Source organism: Eschrichtius robustus, chromosome 1, assembly GCF_028021215.1.
Source record: "Eschrichtius robustus isolate mEscRob2 chromosome 1, mEscRob2.pri, whole genome shotgun sequence".
In the NCBI taxonomy this organism is placed as follows: Eukaryota; Metazoa; Chordata; class Mammalia; order Artiodactyla; family Eschrichtiidae; genus Eschrichtius; species Eschrichtius robustus.
In genome coordinates this window covers 129,410,396-129,429,249 of record NC_090824.1, presented here as the reverse complement: position 1 = coordinate 129,429,249, position 18,854 = coordinate 129,410,396, and the positions used below count along the sequence as shown (strand labels likewise).

Genomic DNA, 18,854 nt, shown 5'->3' with positions numbered 1-18,854 from the left:
CTCTAGAGGCTCCGCCATCAACCCCTTGGGGACTCTGGGGTGGGGGGCGGTTCTGGGCAGTGAACCAGCCATCCAGGCCCTCAAATGGACCTCTCCTTATTACATCTTCTCCTAAAGAGCAGTTGAGAATCTCCTTTCCGTCCTGCCCAGGTTTATCCGCAACAGCTGTGGGGGTTTTTTTCTCCATTGCCAGGGAGGTTCTGAAACCTCCGAAAACTAGAAAACACTCCCAAGCCCTGGAACCCTATCTTAGAACAGGGTCCGAGTCTGGGGCCATGGGTGTGTGGGGAGGTCTGTGCCATGTCCCGGTTTGTCGCCCCTGCCCCTGTTCCCTGGCAGGTCCTGGGCTACTACAACCGCAGGGGGATCAATCCAGAAGCTTTTCTAAACGAAATCAAATACATCGCCAGTGACCCCGATGACAAGCACTTCTTCAACGTCACTGATGAGGCGGCCCTGAAGGACATTGTCGACGCCCTGGGGGACAGGATCTTCAGCTTGGAAGGTGAGCGCTGCTTCTCGAGAGGGGTCCACGCTCCTGGGCTCACAGCAGGTGAAGCCCACAGAGCGAAATCCAGCCCCCCCGGGGTGGGAGGGTTTAGCAGGAGTCCTCCCTTTGTGATGACCGCCAACACTGGGGCGCTCCTGTGCTGGATGCGAGGCTGTGCACTTTCCAAACAGCCCCGGAGGCTGGTTCTGCTGATAATTCCCTCCTCTTACCGTGGAGGAAACTGCAGCTCGAAGGGGCCAAATCACTTGCCAGAGCTCCGACAGCTCAGGAAGGAATTGGGGTTTGAACGAGCATTGCCAGACTTAGCAAATATAAAATACTACATTTGTGGCAGACTTGTACTAAAAAACCATTAGTTGTTTGTCTGAAATTCGAATTTAACTGAGCGTCTCGTATTTTATCTGGCGGCTCGAGTTGAGCCCAGCCGAGCCAGACTCCACCGCCTGAAACGCTCACTCCCCAAGTCCCACTGCTCCCACTCGACCTTTTGGCGGGGTTTCCTCACATTGCCTCTCTCCTTAATAATTCAAACTCCAGTTTCGATTTGCATGGGTCTCGTTGGCACCATATATTGCTGTAGAGGGGCCCTTGCCATACTGGGCTCTACCTTATGGGAGGATTGTCAAAAGAGATAGAGGGCAGCATCCCAGAGCCCAAGCAGCCTGCTCTGCATTGGCGACTGTGAGCTACAGACACAGGGAAAGAGAAGAAAAGCCCTCATAACCCATGATAAAGGAATAGAAAGTATGAACCTGTTTGACCCTCACCTTAGAATTAAACATCCAAATCAGTGAGTTTATTCTCGAAATGGTCGCCTCGTGTGATGAGAACATTGGCTCCAGTGACATGTCAGGAGGCCCTGTGCAGGGAGGAGCTTTCAGCACGCATGGGATTCCTGTGCAAATCTGTGGTGGTGACAGGTCTTCCTCCTAAGGGTCAATTTGATATTTGGGAACCATCCAGAAGCATCTGGAACCAAATCTGGTGAACAGTAGGAATGAACAAAGTGGGAAATTCCATTTCTTGCCAACAATGCAGATTATTTCTTTCTGTGCACTTTTCTGGATCTTTCCCCTACATTGACATCCCTATAGTATGCGTGCCCTGTAATATAAGTCGTTCCAAGTCCTTTTCAGCAGGGAGTGAGCTGCTAATAATAAACCTACACGACCACCTGGAAGGTGCCTGCTGCTGGGGCAGATGAGCTGGTCCAGGCCCGGGGCCCCCTCTCACCTCCCTGCAAGTGCTTCCGGTTCACAGGTGCTGGGCACTGAGCTGCAGGTATGTCTGGTGCTAAGAAATCAGGTGCAGAGCTAACATCTTTCTGTCCCTCTGTTTCAGGCACCAACAAGAATGAAACCTCCTTCGGGCTGGAGATGTCACAGACGGGCTTTTCCTCTCACATAGTGGAGGTAAGGATGGGTTTAGAGCTGCCCTCCTGCCCTCTCACTCTTCCCAGCTCTCTGGGTCATCATCTCGCCATTCTTGGGCTGTCTCTCATCCCCCTTTCTCTCTTTCTTGGGGTCTCTCTGCCTCTCGTCTTCTGTGGGTGGAAGAGGGATGTCAAGGTCATCAACTTATAATAAGCTGTCTCAAGCCCCCCCGTGCATGGGGATGTGTCCCCCCAGGACCAAGGGTCCCATTCAGTCCATAGAGCTTCGTGCAAAAACTAGGTCAACGTGGCAAAACCACTTGCCTGGGCTGTAATAGTGCCCTGCATGCCCCTGGTGGCCTGTGTGTGCAGGGGCACGGCCCTGCATCGATGTTGGGAGGGTGTCCAGATGTGCCAGGTGCGCTCTGGAAGGCAGCCCACATGGGCTTCTCTCTTTGCGGACTCGGCATCGTGTTGCAGAGGTCCCAAGCAGACATATGGTGTCACAAGCGTCATGTTCTGTCTGGGGCATGTGCTTCACCTGGTTCTGATTCTCAAGATGAGGCTGAAACCTCATAGGATTTCCAGAAGGGCAGAGGAGTCCATAGCTGCATGCTTTATAAGCTGTTTGGGGTATAGCCCCGCCGTGGAGTACCATGCAGGGAAAGCCTGTGTTGTCAGTATCAGCACATGCCCCCGTGGCACGCTTTGGACAGACAGGTGTCCTGGGTTTGCATGCATATGCTCTGCCCAGGCTGGCCCCCATGGGAGTGGACTTGCGCCCCCTAGTTTGCCAGAAAAGGCCTATCAGTCCATCCCACTTATATGTCACTTTCAGTAACCCGCCGAATTCTCCCAACTCCTCTGTGAGGTGGACAGGGCAGGATTCCTTGTTCCCAGTTTCCAGATAAAGAAGCCAAGTCCCAGGAAGGTTGAGTGACCTGCTGAAGTGACAGAAGTGAGAGAAATATTAGTCTCATGCTCTCTCCCCAACAACGAGCAGCTGCTCCGTGAGAGCGTTTGGAATCTAAGGGGGCCTCAGTCAGAGATCCCAGATCGGAGGGAGGGGGACAGATGCACAGCAGACAGCAGGCAGATGGATGGAAACGCGACTCACGCTTAGCATTTCCTGAGCTGCATCTGGACTGTCTCGTGCCTGCTTGAATACAGCAAAATATAAATATAACTGCCCTATATTGATAACAGTCACGTAATATGTGCCGAGCACTTTAATATTTCCAGAAAATTTCTGTGCCTCATTCATGCTCAGAAACAGCCCTGCAAAGTAGGCAGATGGTAATAGTTGTCCCATTTTAGGTTGTTATATCAGCAAATCTTTTCAGTGCTTTTTCTGTGCTGGGCCCTGTGCTGGATGCCAGGAGGTTCAGAGGTGAGAGCCCTGCCCTCAAGGAGCTCACAGTCTGAGGGTAAGGGGCCGAGTACCAGGAGGGACGAGGGCATCCATTCGTACAGGTCAGGCGGCAAGTCCTGTGCTCCAGCTGGACTAGCCCTGGTCTCCTGACTCCGAGGTCAGGGCTGATTGGAAAATGCAGCAAGGAAAATCAATTTCATTAAATCCAACAAGCATTTGTCAAATGCAACTAAGGTATCAAAAGGGAGAGGAAATTATTCTTGCCAAACAGGAGTCAGTTTGCAAACAATGCAGAACAGCAGTTCTGAGCTTGGAGAATAAGATAACAGAAACTACAGACTTCTCCTGGGTACAGGCATTCAACTTCAGGAGGCCCCCCCTATCCATGGAGCCCCTGTGGAGACCCCCTGCTCAATGGGGAACCAGCTGGACTCATCTAACACTAATTAAGGCAACATGTGATCAGGATCTTACAGAAGGAAAGGCCCAGGCTAGGGGAGGGGGGTGTCAGGGAAGGATCGGGGGAGGCAGGCACTTGGACAAGAATTTCAGCAGCCATGGGTGGCAGCAAGCAGGAGAAGAGAGGCAGTTGTGTGCACAGGCCTGGGGGAAGTCTGAGCACAGACGGGGTTGGGGAGGGGGTCTCGGAGCAGCCCTGATGTTGGGGACAGCAAGAGAGAGTGAATGTCCCATGTCTCCATCTTCCGCTTCGAGGTCATTTTTCGAGCATCTCCCCGTGTGCCCGGCTCTGTGCGAGGCACTGGGGATGTATTGGGTTGGCCAAAAATGTCGTTCGGGTTTTTCCGTAACATCGTAGGGAAAACCCGAACAAACTTTTTGGCCAACCCAATATACAGAGAGACGAAGGTAACATTTCAGCTGACAGCAGCTCACAGTCTAGTTAGGGAGAAAGACTCTTAAATGGTAAGTTCAGTCTCCTGCTTCTAATACTGTGATCTGTGTGTGCCCAGGAATCAGGGAACCTAAAGAGAAGGGAGGTTAAGACAAGCTCCAGGGATTCGGGGGAGTTCAGCTGAACCCTGACAGTGGCCCAAGCAGCAGAGTGTGTCAACAAGATGAGTCCTTGCAGGATCAATGAGTTCCCCGGCTGCAGGGGAGATACCAGGAGCTCAGAGCCCCAGCTTGTTATTGACATCAAGGTCATGTGCTGCCCTGTGCAGCTTCTTCCACGTGCTCAACTCTTGTTCTCTTCTCCTAATCAGAGAAACCAGGATGCCTCTCCCCACCCTGTAGATACAGACCCCAGTTCTTCTATCACCCCGTGTCTTGTTTTCAAGTGACAGACATCTGGAAGTTTTTATCTGATAGGACTTTGAAAGAGACAGTGATTACATTTGAATCTGAGACTCTTTTATACTTTTTTAAAAAAAAATTCTAAATAAATAAAATCCTTCCAAATCCAAAGGAATTGTGCAATGATGGTGGGCTGTCTGGCACTGTGACTGGCCATTTTTTAGAGCACAGAGGTTTTTCAGTTCCAGGCTGCTGATGCCATCATAATTGGCCACAGGGGCTTCCCTGGTGGTGCAGTGGTTAAGAATCCGCCTGCCAATGCAGGAGACACGGGTTCGAGCCCTGGTCCGGGAAGATCCCACATGCTGCGGAGCAACTAAGCCCGTGTGCCACAGCTACTGAGCCTGCGCTCTAGAGCCCGCGAGCCACAACTACTGAAGCCCGCGCGCCTAGAGCCCGTGTTCCGCAACGGGAGCAATGAGAAGCCCGTGCACCGCAACGAAAAGTAGCCCCCGCTCGCCACAACTAGAGAAAGCCCACGCGCAGCAACGAAGACCCAATGCAGCCAAAAATAAATAAATAAATAAATAAATTATAAAAATAAAATAATTGGCCACAGCTGTCCTGTCCCTCAGATTCCAACTCCGCAGCTCTCTGGGAACTGGAGGCAGGAAGGTCTGGCCTTTCAGCTTTACCCAGAACTGGTCCTGAGCCCGAGTCCATCTCCTGTTTGAACCCCTGGGCTCCATCTCCCCTGGAAATGCTCCACAGACAGCCTCAGGCAGCTGTTTCCTGCAAATGTGCTGAAAGAGTCTTCAGCTGCCCTGGGCCTGTTGAGCTCTGTCAGAAGGAAAGATCCCTAGTCCCAGGGGAAGGACCCAGTAGAATGTTCACAAATGGCAGAGGAAAGGCCCAGGGTCTGATAACCTGGTCTGCTGCCATCTTACCTAGCAATGAAAGCAGCCTTCAAGTTAGGAAGGGTGAAAGCAACAAGAGGAAGGAAGGACCAGAGCCCAGGTTAGGAGAGGAGACCCCAAGACATTCCCTGGCCTCCGGATGCACTAAAGCTCCAGGCCACAGGCATTACATTCCAGGCTGATGGCCAAAGTTCAGAGCTGCTGGGAAAACCCAGGGACCTGGAGCCCCAGGAAACTCTAGTCCTGATTAGCAAAAAGGGGAAAGAGAATATTCCAGAAATTACCATCAGGAAAATTAGCTATGGATCCCTGGCCACGTTTCAGAATGGATTTGTAAGCCAATGGTTCCCTTAGCATTTGGAAATGAATGCAAAATCCGCTAAGAGCTGGAGTGGCTTCTATTAGTGCTGGCTGCTTGCTGAGGTGATGAACTCCCTGTCAAGCTGGGTAACCAAGAAAAAGCTGCATGAATCTGCCAGAAAGCTTGCAGAAGGGATCCATACCTCTAACTCTGTAATCCCCATGGGCCACAAGGTGTGAAGGAAGGAAGAGGACCATATATAATTGATGCCCGTGGTGATGGATGGAGCTGCAGGGGAGCCCCTTTCCGTGATGGACTCTCCTACACTGCACTCCATAAATCTCCCCAACACCGAAAGTTTACAGAAGGAAGCAGTTTTATTAGGGTGGATCTTGTCTACACAAAAGACTTGACCACTCACCCAAGATGGGAACAGATCATTTTTCCTTTAAACTACACACTGATGGTCTGGCAGGCCCAGCCTCAGTTACATTTGAAACAAGCCAAGGGGATGGGTTGGGGGTGAGTCTTATTCCCAGACCAACAGCCCCAGCCATCCGGCTGCCTCTTTAGCCTGTGCCCTTTTCAGCAGCCCTCCTGGGGCTGTGGACGAGATAGCTAAGGTTATTGGCTATTATGTAAGGTTCTCAGCTGTTGAAGCCTTAAAGTTGTCATCTTTCCTAAGAGTTTTGCATTTGAATTCGCTTTGCATATCTGATTCAATCAAAAATAAAAGAAACTCATCCATAATGGTGAAATGAGGGGTTGACACCTAAAGGCTGTAAAGCCCTTCTGAGTCCTCTTAGCCCTAGGTGGTGGACTCTTCCCCCTGCCAGCTCTGGGGCAGGCAGTCAGGGCTGCCCCCATGCGAGGCCAGGACATGGTAGCCAAAGTCTGCCACCATGCTGTTCTGGATTGTTTACAAGTTGACTCCTGGTGGCAGGAATCGTTTCTGGTTCATTGAGGTCCTCCGAAGCCCAGCCCCATGTCCTCAGGCTGTGCCCTGGTGCCCAGCGCCTCACTCCTGGGCCTTGTTCCAGGACCTCTGAGTAGAAATAACCCACCCTCTGATCTGGAATGAGTAGTCAAGTAACAGCGTGCCCTTTGCTCCCCACACCCGCTCCTCGACGCCCCCTCCTCGTGCCCTGACCGCTGTCTTCCAGCACCACGAATGGTGCGGGACCCCTCTCCACAGAAATGTTGCAGGCCTGTTTCTGGGTCTTTCCTGCCCAACCCCACCTAAACCTCTGGGCACTCATCCCTTTCTCAGGCTCCACTTTAGGCTTCTTGAAAACATCTTCTACTGAGAGAATCTGAGCAGCTAGTTAAAGCATAATCCACCCTCTTAATGATGCATTTGCCTTAGAAGGGGCTCTCGGGAACAGAGTCCTGCCCGCCCCACGGCCACTCTGGTGATGGACATGCAGGCGAGGGAGGCTGGGGGAGGAGGCCAGCCCTCGGTGCCCTCTAGGTGGTCTCCCTGTGAACAGAACCACCAGGGGCCACCTCCACCTGCCTCCACAGTCCTGCCTCTCCAATGCCAAGAACTACTAGCATCTGGTGTTCTCTCTCATTCCGTTACTACCAGGCCGGAGGAAAGGACTGCCTGGCCGTGTGGCCTCAGACAAATCATTTAACCTCTGTGAACCTCAGTCTTTGAGCAGATGTCTGAAAAATATGTGTGGAATTGAATCTTGAGGCTTGGAATTGGAAGTGTGCATTTCGAGACTTCCTAATAGGTCAAGTAAGGTTTTCTTAAAATCCTTTCCTAACTCCACCGTGCACCCACCCCCACCCGCCTTGGCTGGTCACCTGCTCCAGTGGGTCCTCAAAATAAGTTGTCCTTGCCTCTTTCAGATCATTCCTCACAGGCGGCTGTACTGACTCATCTGTAGGTCCAACCTGACTGTGAGATCTGATTCTTTGACTCCTGCCTCCCTGCAAGTGCTTTATGGGTGAATTAATGAATGAGAAGAACTATTATGTACCCAGTCCTTATTGGCTGCCAGGTGCCCTGCCAAGGATTCAAAATGCTAGTTTTCACCACAGAACTATTTACAGCTGAGGACCCTTAGGCTAGGAGAGAGTGAGGAACTTTCCCAAGGTCACACAGCTAGAAGTTTTGGAGCTAGAAGTGGAACTCAGGAATGTCTGACACCAGAGGTCATGCTCTAACCCCCAGGCCAGGGATTCTCAACCTCTTGCCCCCCTGGGCTGGGTACTTCTTTGCTGCGGGGCCGTCCTGTGTGTCGTAGGGGCCCAGCAGCATCCCTGGCCTCTACCCACCAGAGGCCATAGTAACCTCAACACCACCCCCAGCTGGGACAACCAGAGCTGTTTTGCAGGCACCGCTAAATATTGTCTGGGGGGGCTAAACCACCCCCAGCTGGGAAGCACTGTTCTAGAATATGCTGCTTCCTGTGCTGGGGATGCGACCCGACCCTGGCTGGGGGCAGGGACTGGCTGGAACATGGAGTTTGGGGAGATGTGGCCACACGCCAGGGAGCACTCAGCTCAGCTGGGAAGGTAATACTGCTGCAGGGCCGGTCAGAGGGCAGCTGAGGGCTGAGCTGGCGGGATCTGATGGTGAGTGCCAGGCTCAGGCACGTACAGGTACAGGTCGTCCTCAGGGAGGGCACAGACTTGGCCTTAGACCTCCTGAGGGCCACCAAGCTTGTGTCCCCATTTCCTCACAGAGCACCAGGAAAGTCAGCTGGTGCCAAGGGTTCATCTGTGCAAGGCCACCCCGGTACACACTGGTAATATCTGGTGGGGGCCCCAGAGGCCTCATAGGAAAGGAGGCCGTATGTCAGGGAGCCGGTGCCAGGCCTGGGGCATGGGACACGGCTCTTCCCCAGAATGCCCTGCTGTTTGTTTTCCAGCTGGGCTTGCATGCCTGGCTTCTTCTGTCAAAGCTTTCATCCTTTTTTCGGCCCCACCCTTCCAGATTTTTTCCAAACTCAAAATGTCTGGGCTCCCCCAACTGGGAAAAGATTGTGACAACCTGAGGTTTGCCTTGTGGCCTTGGCTTGCCCTCTCGGCCCGCCCACTCCTCAGAGTGCGCCCTCTCCACAGCAGGGCCCCCAGGAGACCCTGCTCAGGAAATGGCCTCCCACTAGAGAGCAAGCCTAGAGCCACTGCCGGGTAGAATGGCACAGGTGAGAGCCTGGGACCTCCACCCTTGCCCAGTGCTGCCAAATGCAGAAATCCCGATGGAATTCCCCAGCCCCACATGTGGTGAGACAGCATCAGGTCTCCCCAGCTGAACCCCGGGCACCCAGGTTGAGCCAGCCCTTCTCAGTACATTGCAAAGGCTTCCAGTCATCTACAAAGCCAAGACATTCATCTTCAAAGGCCTCCCCGTGAAGCAGAGACTGGTCTGCTGTTGCATCAGAAGCAGAATCTAGGGGCTTCTGGTGAAGCAGATAGTCATTTTCTCCTCTGACCAACCCCGTCCCAGCCCTGCTTCTGACTTGCTGTGTGACCTCGGGCAACTCCCTTTCCCTCTCTGAACCTCGGGTGCTCATTAGTCTAGTGCAGATAATAAATATCTGTCCCTCTGGTCTCTCACAAATGAGTGACTGGGTGAGAAAGGGTCCCTCAAAGAATGGAGCACATCCCAAGTGCAAGGAATGTTGGCACGAGTCCCTGAGGCCCTGGCCCGGATCCTGGACCCAGCAGATTGTCAGACTCTCCCAGGCTGAGGCACACAGAGTGGGAGGGAGAAAGCTAATGAGAAAGTGAGACTTTAAACACAACCCAGCACATCGGACTCACCCAAGAGCAGCTTATTTATAGCTGTAAAAACATCCTGTCTGAACAGTCAGTTCTACCTCTAGAATATTAGGACTTTTTAATCCTTATATATGATCAACTGTACTCTTTAAAGTGACACCTTGGAAATGAGAAAAGGAAGCTTAGCTTATTATGGTTCACAATCTTGCCCTCTCCACCGCCAGTAATGAAATTAGTGCCTGGGGATTCCGCCTGTGTGTTTAGTTACGGCTCTGATTGTCCCAAGGCCAGAGTCACATTTTTCTATTGGCACCATTGCTTTGGGAGCAGGGAGAAATTGAGTGCCTTGGACCACAAGTGGTGGGGAAACCGCAAATCCCACCGACCAGCTGGGTTGAAGGAGGGCTCAGTGGGAGAGAGGTGACTTCACCAGCTTGTGCTTTAACAGCCCAAAGCTGGGAGGCAAAGCTGGATGCCCCTGGCACATGATCACCAAGGTGACCCAGGAAGGCAGCCCCTCCCTGCTTCCATGCCCCCTCCTCAGCCCCTCATTGTCCCTAGTCACTTCTCTTCCTCTTCTGAGTGCTTGCTGTTTGTCTTCCTATACCCACTAGTTATGTGGATGGTTTGGGGGTGGGGTGGGGATAGGGTGCAGGGACAACCCAGGGAGTGAGTGGACCCGGTCCTCGGAAATGACCCTGGAGGCTTCCCCTCAAGGAGCCAGAGCTCCCCATCTTCCTGCCCAGGCATCGCAGCATCCGCTTACCCTGCAACTAAAGACAAGCTCCTGTCCTTGGGGTGCTGGCTGTCACAAATGTGGCCCTGGCTTATCTGTCTAGCCTCATATTGAGCCACCTTGCCCTCTTACTCAAGGCTCCAGCCCCATCAAACAGCTTTCAGTTCCTTAAGCCAAAGGCTCTGAACTCTCTCCAGCCTCAGGGCATTTGCACAATGCCGTAGGTTTGGTGGCAGGACCTCTGGAGCTTTTGCTGTCTCCCTAAACTTGTCCAAACACACAAATCACAGAATGAAGACTTAAGTCATCATAGTTTTCCATTTCCTTAGTTAAGATGAAGCAACCATTTCCGAGAAGGTAGAAGTATGTGATGTTTGTATTAAAGTTAACTTAAATATTGCTAAAAAAAAAAAAAAAAGTCCCATCCCTCCGGGTGTCTGGGTAAGCATCACTTGCTCAGAGTGCTTTTCCTGAGCCCCCTCTCAATCTAAATTCAACCTCACCATGACATTTATCATATCCCTCATTGTGTGGCATTTATCACAGTTTGCAAGTATTATGTTTATTTGTATATTTATTTATATCTGTGAGCTCTGTGAGGGCAGGGACAGTATCCCCAGCACCAAGCAAGTGTCTGACACAAGATAGACACGCAGTGACTTTTTACTGAAGAAATGAAGAAGTAGGATTTACACAGTCAGGAAAGCAACTCAGACCCTGCGAAGGAATGGGAAGGAGGAAAAGCATAGGGACACCACTTAAAGGAGTGTCAGAAGGAAGGGATGGCGACAAGAGATTTCCTAGAGGGGTTCTGAAGCCCAAAATGGAATGGAGCTTTGGTCCTGGATTTGGAGTTTGTTTCTAGAACATTCCTTCAAAGTTCCTTGGCTCCTTCAAAAGCCAAGAATCCTGGCTGGAAGTTGGGCTATTAAATAACAAACCCAAGAGAAGGTGCCAGAGGGGACGGGCAGATGGATGCTTCATGGTTGCGGACGTGGTGCGGCTTCCTGGCGAGGGGCACCTGGGGGACACGAGCTGATGTGCATCCCCTTCCCAATGTCAGGATGGGATTCTGCTGGGAGCCGTTGGTGCCTATGACTGGAATGGAGCTGTGCTAAAGGAAACCAGCGGCGGGAAGGTCATTCCTCTCCGAGAGTCCTACCTGAAGGAGTTCCCCGAGGAGCTCAAGAACCACGGCGCGTACCTGGGTAAGAGCCAGAGCTGAGGGGTGGCTGGCGGGCGGTGGGCGAGGAGGGGACCTGAGGGATCCAGAACCTGCCCACACCTGAGACCAGGGGCCTGTCTGAGCATATCTGTGCTGATTCAGGCACAGTCAGGGGCCATTGCCTCTCCAGCCTGGCATCCACCACATCCAGCGCCATGCCTGGCACGTCACAAGCTCTCGATAAGCAGGCAGAATAAATGACACGCAACGCACCCCAACCTGAAATGTGTTGTTTCAGTTGATGCTTCTAGACTCTAGGGCAGCTGTTGTTGTGTTTTCAGGTTTGAGTGCACGAAGCCTGGCTCCCCAAGGCAAAATGCAAGTCGAGGATGCGTTAAGGTTTACAATCAAGGCAGAAGTCAGTTCCCATTAAGTACCTTAGAGTGGTCGTAAAAAGAAAAGCATGAATCGTTGACCTGATGGTGATAGGTCCCAGCTGTGAGACCTTAACCCGACAGATCCCAGTCACCTCTAGCTCTGCAGGAGCAGGGCCTCCACCATCCATGCTGAGGCCCTTCTGCCATGGCCCTTCTGAAAGGGCTGAACCAGAACGAAGGGAGCAGGGGGCGAATGCCCAGGGCTCCCATTGTCTGTGAGTCCTGAGTTTCTGAACTGAGTCCACCAGCTGTGAAGTTACTCATCACTGATGCAGCCTCGGACTCCACTTCTCCGTGAACGTGGGCCATCCAGAGTTGGCAGTGGATCTCTCTGCGGTGGGAAGGTCACTCCTCCTCCCAGAAGATCCTGGGCGCGCAGAGCCAGGATGATGGGCCTTCATGAGGCCCAACAGTCTCGCCTTAACTATAGTCACCACCTTGGGTGTGAGTCCTGGGGAAGTGCCTTTCTCTTCCTCCTCCTCCTCCCTCTGGGGGTTCGTGCAGTGAGGGCAGTCTGGAAGATTGGTCTCTGGAAGATTCCTCCCGATGTGCCCCAGGGGAGAGGGGGGATTTGGAGAAGGAGACAGGCCGGCCAGGCTCTCCACCTCCACACTGGGGAAGCTTATGGACTTCTGGCCACGGGTCCTCCTGTCAGGCCTTCAGGGAGGCTTGTGCAGCTTTCGGGGGGGCCCCGCCTGCTGGTCCAGGAGCCACATGGGAACTGAAACCACTGCCAGCAGACGGCTGGGAAGCAGGAAGCTCTCTCTCAGTGCAGCTTGGAGCTTTGAGAGTCAGCCCACGCCTGCCCCCAGGACACTCAGCCCCCAAGACCTTCCCACCACCACTGCCCCTCCTTCTGAGGAAGCCCAAATGCACAGGGCCAACTGAGAACATTTTCAGTAGTGCCACTGAGCGCTCAACTCAGAAGAAACCTTTGCTCCACACCACAAGCCTAACCCCGCCCTACCCTCAATACACGGCCACGTTAGCCACCCGCCATGGGATATCTTGGTCTCACCTACCTTTCAAGCTCCACTTCCCAGAATACATTTCCAAGAGTCAAACACGGTGTGTCTGGAACCAGAGTAGCCCACCCTACTGCACCCACCCTCCCGGCCACTGCATCGGCTCCTCTGTGCATCCCGCAGCCAGACCGGAAGCAACCGGTGACCCGAGAGACAGTGTTACCCACAAACACACACACACACGCAGGCATGCACACATGGCAGAAGGAGACATGCATTCCCCAGAAACAGCCCAGGAACTGCCAACAAGGCCTGACACCCATCTAAAAACTGGGATCCATGATCCAGTTGCCTGGCAGAAAGTGGGACTCTCGGCTTTGCACACCTTCCAGGGCCCCACTTTCAGGAGAGTTGCCTGAAGATGCTGCACAGTCACTCCCCAGAGCTGGGCGCTCGACTGGAAATTCACAGTGATCAGGCACCGATCCCAAGAACACGGATTGGTGGCCTTTCCCAAAGAGCCTCTGGGTTTCCATCTCTTTCTCTTTTGAGTGCACTGAAAGAAGCCTAGTCACTCCCTCTTTTGAGTTTGCAAAGCTCTGGGGCTGCAGGAATCCCTGAGACTCCACCTAAATGCCCCGAGCGGAGCAGTTCCTCGTCTCTGCACAGCCAACTCTTCAGTTTTCGGTGGACCACTTAGCAGGGGGTTCCGGTAATGAACAGGACACTGGTTGATCCCCAGAGAGACTATCGGTGGGGATCAAAAACAAAGCCTGCCCAATATAAAAAGAAATGTGGCTAGGGTTTGCCTTTCGCTTTCCTCCCTGTTCCGTCATGCACTCACCTGTGAGGCAGGTGAAGCATGTGATGTGCATGTTCCAGGTCAGCAATGCCTATTAGTGGCCCCACCTGACTTCCTTGATGCCTTCAAGCAGGGGGTGGGCGCAGTGAGTTCTCCCCACCCTTCACCGGCCCTGCCTCTTCCAGGCCTCCTCAGCTGCGCCTGGGAACTACCGCTCTGTGGTATCACATCTGCTCGGCCTGGTCTGAACGCTCTCCGTTCAGCGGCCAGTCCTCAGCGGCACAGCTGAGCCGCACACAGGGCCCTGGTGAGGTCTGCCAGGCCACGGGGCCAGAGACCAGCCTGTTTTCTCCCGTGGCAGGGTACACAGTCACATCGGTCGTGTCCTCCAGGCAGGGGCGGGTGTACGTGGCCGGAGCCCCCCGGTTCAACCACACAGGCAAAGTCATCCTGTTCACTATGCACAACAACCGGAGTCTCACCATCCACCAGGCCCTGCAGGGCGAGCAGGTAACGCAGGGGAGGCTGGGAGCAGGGCAGACGGGTGGGACAGAGGGGAAGGTGGGGCTGGAGGGGACTGCAGCTCAGCTCTTCCCTCTCAGGACTGTCCACAGACCCACCAACGTCCTTCCTGGTTGGGGGTATACGCCTCCTTCACACCCGCCTTAGAGCTGATGCTCCTTCCCCAGGAAGCCAGGCCTGGTCCCTGCTGCAGCAAGAGAACCCGGGAGAATTCACTTGCCCGCACTTCATGGAGCCCTTGTCTCTGGTGCCTTGGCCCCGACCTCTGCCCCCAGCTACCAGCCTCTTTCTGGTCGTGTCTAGAGTTCAGGGCCAGAGACAGCATCCAGGCTATAGCTTCCCAGCTTGGGCTGCCAGGGCCCTTAGGCATCCTGAAGGGGCACTCGTGTTCCTCAAGCCACCTTGGCGCGACCAGAAGTGAGAGGAGTCATGCCTCCACCCATAGCGCGGCCCCATGGGTTCACCAAGATGCCAACTTCTTTCCTTTCCCGGACTGGGCACAATGCAGAACTATACGGCTGCCAATGTCACTGCCCCGGATGTGGTGGGCAACCAGGGCTGTGCTGCTGAGAGTCTCGTGTTGGATGGTCATGAATGCAAGCTGGAAAGCTATGATAAGAGTCAATGATGGTGAAAAGATCAGAAAACAGGGTTCTGATCCAAGTCATTTCAATAGCCCAGGAAAACTGTGGTCCTGAGAAGCAACATAGCTTTTCCAAGGTTATAGGGTAGATTCACGGCTGGGTCAAGTTCAGAATCCAGGACTCTTGGTGGGGCTCTCTACATTATGCTACCTCCTGACCCCCAACAATCCCCAAACCAGGCCATGGCCCCTCCTGCCTGGCAGCATCCAGCATCCATCGTACCCTGGGCCTGAGCTGAGCCCTGTCCAGGCCCTTACTGTTATTCTTGGCTCATCCCCGGCCCTCCAGAGCCTGGGAACAGCCCTGTCTCCTGTGTTTTCTACTGCCCTTGGCCTGTCACCATGAGGACATGTTCTTCACCGGGTCAAACCTAAATCCCTCTAGCTACAGGGAGCCATCCTTCCACCATTCCTCTTCCCATCCCAGGGCACTGGCAGACCCGGGCACTGCTCTGGCCCCAGCTTCCACCCTGCCCGCCCACACTGTACCCAGGGCTGGCTCTGTCGGGAATCCTAGGCTAGACCTTGAGAGCTGAAGGGAATTTGCTGATGAATTTATGACATTTATACTGCCTGGTTCCACCTCCAACATCCGAATGAGAAACCGCAGCGCTGAAGGCAGCTAAGTTAAGTGGATTCCAAATCACCATGACCCACATAGCTGCGGCCACATGTTTAGACAGGGTCTCCCTCCGCCTCCCTCTTTGCTCTCTGTCTGCCTCTTAATTACTTCATGTGGGCACATCTCTTCCCCGCCTACCCCGTGTTTATGATTTCCTTTTTCCCTCTTCTGTATTTTTATCGTTCTCCTCGGTTAAATGCTTTTAATGCTTGAGGATAAATTTCTTCTGAAAACACTCTAAGCCAGGGCGGGAGAATCACTGGCTCGAGTGTCAGATGGATCAGAGTTCCAACCCAGTTTGGCTGTGACCAGCCCCTTGACCTTGGGCAAGTGACTTGAACTCTCTGAGCTTCAGTTCCTTCCCTGTAAAATATGGACGATAATCTCTCCCAAGACAGCGGGAGGCTCACACAAGCTAACCTGAGGCTGTAAAGCGTCTCACACAGGGCCTGTCCTTGGGAAGGGCTCCTCTTCTTTCCTGAGCGACCCCTTGCTCCTATAACCATTTACTGAGTACCTCCTGCGTGCCAGGCACAGCACCCACGCCTGGAGGGAACAAGACAGGCACAGCTCCCACTGTCCAGAGGCGCTGGTGGAGGGAGCCGGGGCCGGGGGCAGGAACACGGGGGCTGGGGGAGCGTGGAGGAGGGACCATTGCAGGGAGTGGAGTAGGGAAGGGCAGGGGTGCTTCTAACAGGCAGTGACCTGAAGGACAACAGACATTACCAGGAGAGAGGGGAGGGGAGAGGGTACAGGTCAAAGGAAAGTATGTGCAGGGGGAAGCTGGGAACCCAGCTGGAGCCGGGGGGCTTCTGGAGAAGAGAAATCCCTTGGTATGTCAGAAGGGGATGTGGGAGCCAGAGGATAGGGGACAGAGGCTGGTCTAGGAAGGTCACACTGAAGAGTTTGGACATTTTCCCCCAAAGCAAGGAAGCGGCATGGTCAGCTGCTGGAGGGCACTCATCTCCCTGCAGTGGTGGGCTGGAGGGGCCATCCTGGAGGGGGTGGGGCTTTGGAAGGTACCTCACATGGGGGAGAAGCATCGGAGGAGGCGGGAAGTAGATGGATTCGGGACATGTTTGGCATCCACCAGGTGGACTTGCGGGGAGACTGCAGGTGGGAGAGGTGGAGGGTGGAGCCAGGGAGGACCCTTAGGTTTCTAACCGAGTGGTCAGATGGTGCCCTCACTGAAGGGGGGAACACGGCACCCATGGTGGGAGAGGAACACAGTAAGTGCTCAAATACTGAAAAGAAATCATAAGTCACCACCCAAGGTGCTAAGCCCAGAGTTATTTGGAATATAAAAAATTGAAAATGAGCTAAATGTCCAGCAACAGAGGATTGATTAGATACATTTGGCACACGTGTAATTTGGAATATTATAGAATCACCAATGATCATGTTGTAGGGAAAAAATATAACACGTCGGAGAAAATACTCATGATCCATTGTTTTATTTAAAAAATCAGAATATATAAACTATACATCCAGTCTGATCCCAGATTGTAAAACTAAAACCATACACACACACACACACATACACCCGCTAGAGAAAACAGTCCAGAGGAAAAATATACTGAAACATCCATGGTATAGTTGGTTGTTTGGACCGTGGGTAACTTTTATTTTCTTCTTCATATGTTGCTTTCATTTTGCTTACTTCTTGCCATTATAATGTATCACTTACAGAATAAATGGCAATCAATAAAATTAAATAATGGAAAGCCAAGTGGGGGCGGGATGGATAACAGAAGGAGAAAAGAGGGAGGGACCTTCTCATTTGTGCAGCAAAAATTCTGAGTCAAAGGCTGTGCTCAGTTTCCATCCACTGGCGAGCAGAGGCCTCTCAGTAGCCCAGCCCCACGCCCCTCTCCCCATCCCTGTGCCGCAGATAGGCTCTTACTACGGGAGCGAGATCACCTCGGTGGACGTCGATGGCGACGGTGTGACTGACGTCCTGCTGGTGGGCGCACCCATGTACTTCAGCGAGGGCGGAGAGCGGGGCCGGGTGTACCTCTACAACCTGAGACAGGTACGGAGCGTGGAGGCTGGCCAGCTTTCCAGGGGCACCTGATCCCTGCCTTGATCAGGTGTCCACGCGGGAACTGGGAGGCCGGCGCCTGCCTGTGGAGCGGGGGAGGATGGGAACCTCTTCTGTCATTGGGCTTATATAGCAGGAGAGAAATGGGGAAACGCAGAGGGGATGCTGCAGGCCGGAGGGGGTCACGACCCAGAGAGCCCTCGCCAAGTCCCCCTGAGCCTTTTCCCGCCACTGGTTTCGCAGAACCGGTTTGTTTACGATGGAACGCTGAAGGATTCCCACAGTTACCAGAATGCCCGATTCGGCTCCTCCATCGCCTCAGTTCAGGACCTCAATCAGGATGCCTACAGCGATGTGGTGGTGGGAGCCCCTCTGGAGGACAGCCACAGAGGAGTCATCTATATCTTCCACGGCTTCCAGGGCAGCATCCTAAAGACACCGAAGCAGGTAACGCCCCCCCTCCCCAGTAGATGGATGGAGCTAGGACTTGGGAGTCCTGGTAGCTCACGCCCTGTCCTCACACAGGAAAAGAGAACTTGCCTCAAATCGAAATTTTGAAATGGGTGCATTTGTCTTCAAGCCCTTCCCATCACCCCTTTGGATACCCTCTGCCTGCTTAACTTTATCCCCCCAGCAACAGCAACAAAATCCCAAGGACCCGAACCTCACTGGCCCTCATAGGTATTCATGCAATTGACTACACGTGGAGAACGCCTGTTTGGGCTCCTCTTCTCTGGAAGTGCCTCAGGCTGGAAACAGTGCTCTTCCTAAAAGTGACCCATCCCAAGTCCCCTCAGGTCATCACTTTTGCCTACCTATTTTATTAGTAAGATATACCATAGTTAGACATAATGGTGGGTTACCTGCCAGGTAATGTGTATTTACACCCAGTGGGGAATTCTTTTTTTTAAAAATTGAAGTGTAGTTGATGTAGAATATAAGTTACAACACAGTGGTTCACAATTTTTAAAGGTTATACTCCATGTATAGTTATTATAAAATATTGGCTATATTCCCTGTGTTGTACAATATATCCTCATAGCTTATTTATTGTATACATAATAGTTTGTACCTCTTTATCCCCTACCCCTATCTTGCCCCTCCCCCTTCCCTCTTCAGTGGGGAACACTTTTATGACACACTATTTTAATCCAAAAGAATGACTTAATGGCAGGAATTTCAGGTGCCATAATGGACCAGGAGAGGAGATAGCTTTGGGCCGGGGAAGCTTCCTGATGATTTCAAACAGGCTGTCTCCAGGGCTCCCAACTGTATCTTACCCCTTAGGGTGCCCATGCCCAGCTCTTTCCTTCCACTCCCTGCAGAGAATCGCTGCCTCAGAGCTGGCTCCAGGCCTCCAGTATTTTGGCTGCAGCATCCATGGGCAATTGGACCTCGACGAGGATGGGCTTGTGGACCTGGCTGTGGGCGCCCTTGGCAACGCCGTGATTTTGTGGTT

General features: G+C 53.0%; 1 protein-coding gene across 2 annotated transcripts in view; it reads left to right on the top strand.

The window, feature by feature from the left end:
• Positions 1–18,854, top strand: part of ITGA11 (integrin subunit alpha 11) — a 127,685-nt gene that overhangs the window by 80,093 nt on the left and 28,738 nt on the right. For both annotated transcript variants that reach the window (XM_068554478.1, XM_068554486.1), the window contains exons 9-15: positions 340–505; positions 1,853–1,923; positions 11,262–11,406; positions 13,929–14,077; positions 17,246–17,386; positions 17,639–17,842; positions 18,721–18,851. In XM_068554478.1, the coding sequence (XP_068410579.1) occupies positions 340–505; positions 1,853–1,923; positions 11,262–11,406; positions 13,929–14,077; positions 17,246–17,386; positions 17,639–17,842; positions 18,721–18,851 (1,007 nt within the window). The remainder of the gene's footprint in view (positions 1–339; positions 506–1,852; positions 1,924–11,261; positions 11,407–13,928; positions 14,078–17,245; positions 17,387–17,638; positions 17,843–18,720; positions 18,852–18,854) is intronic.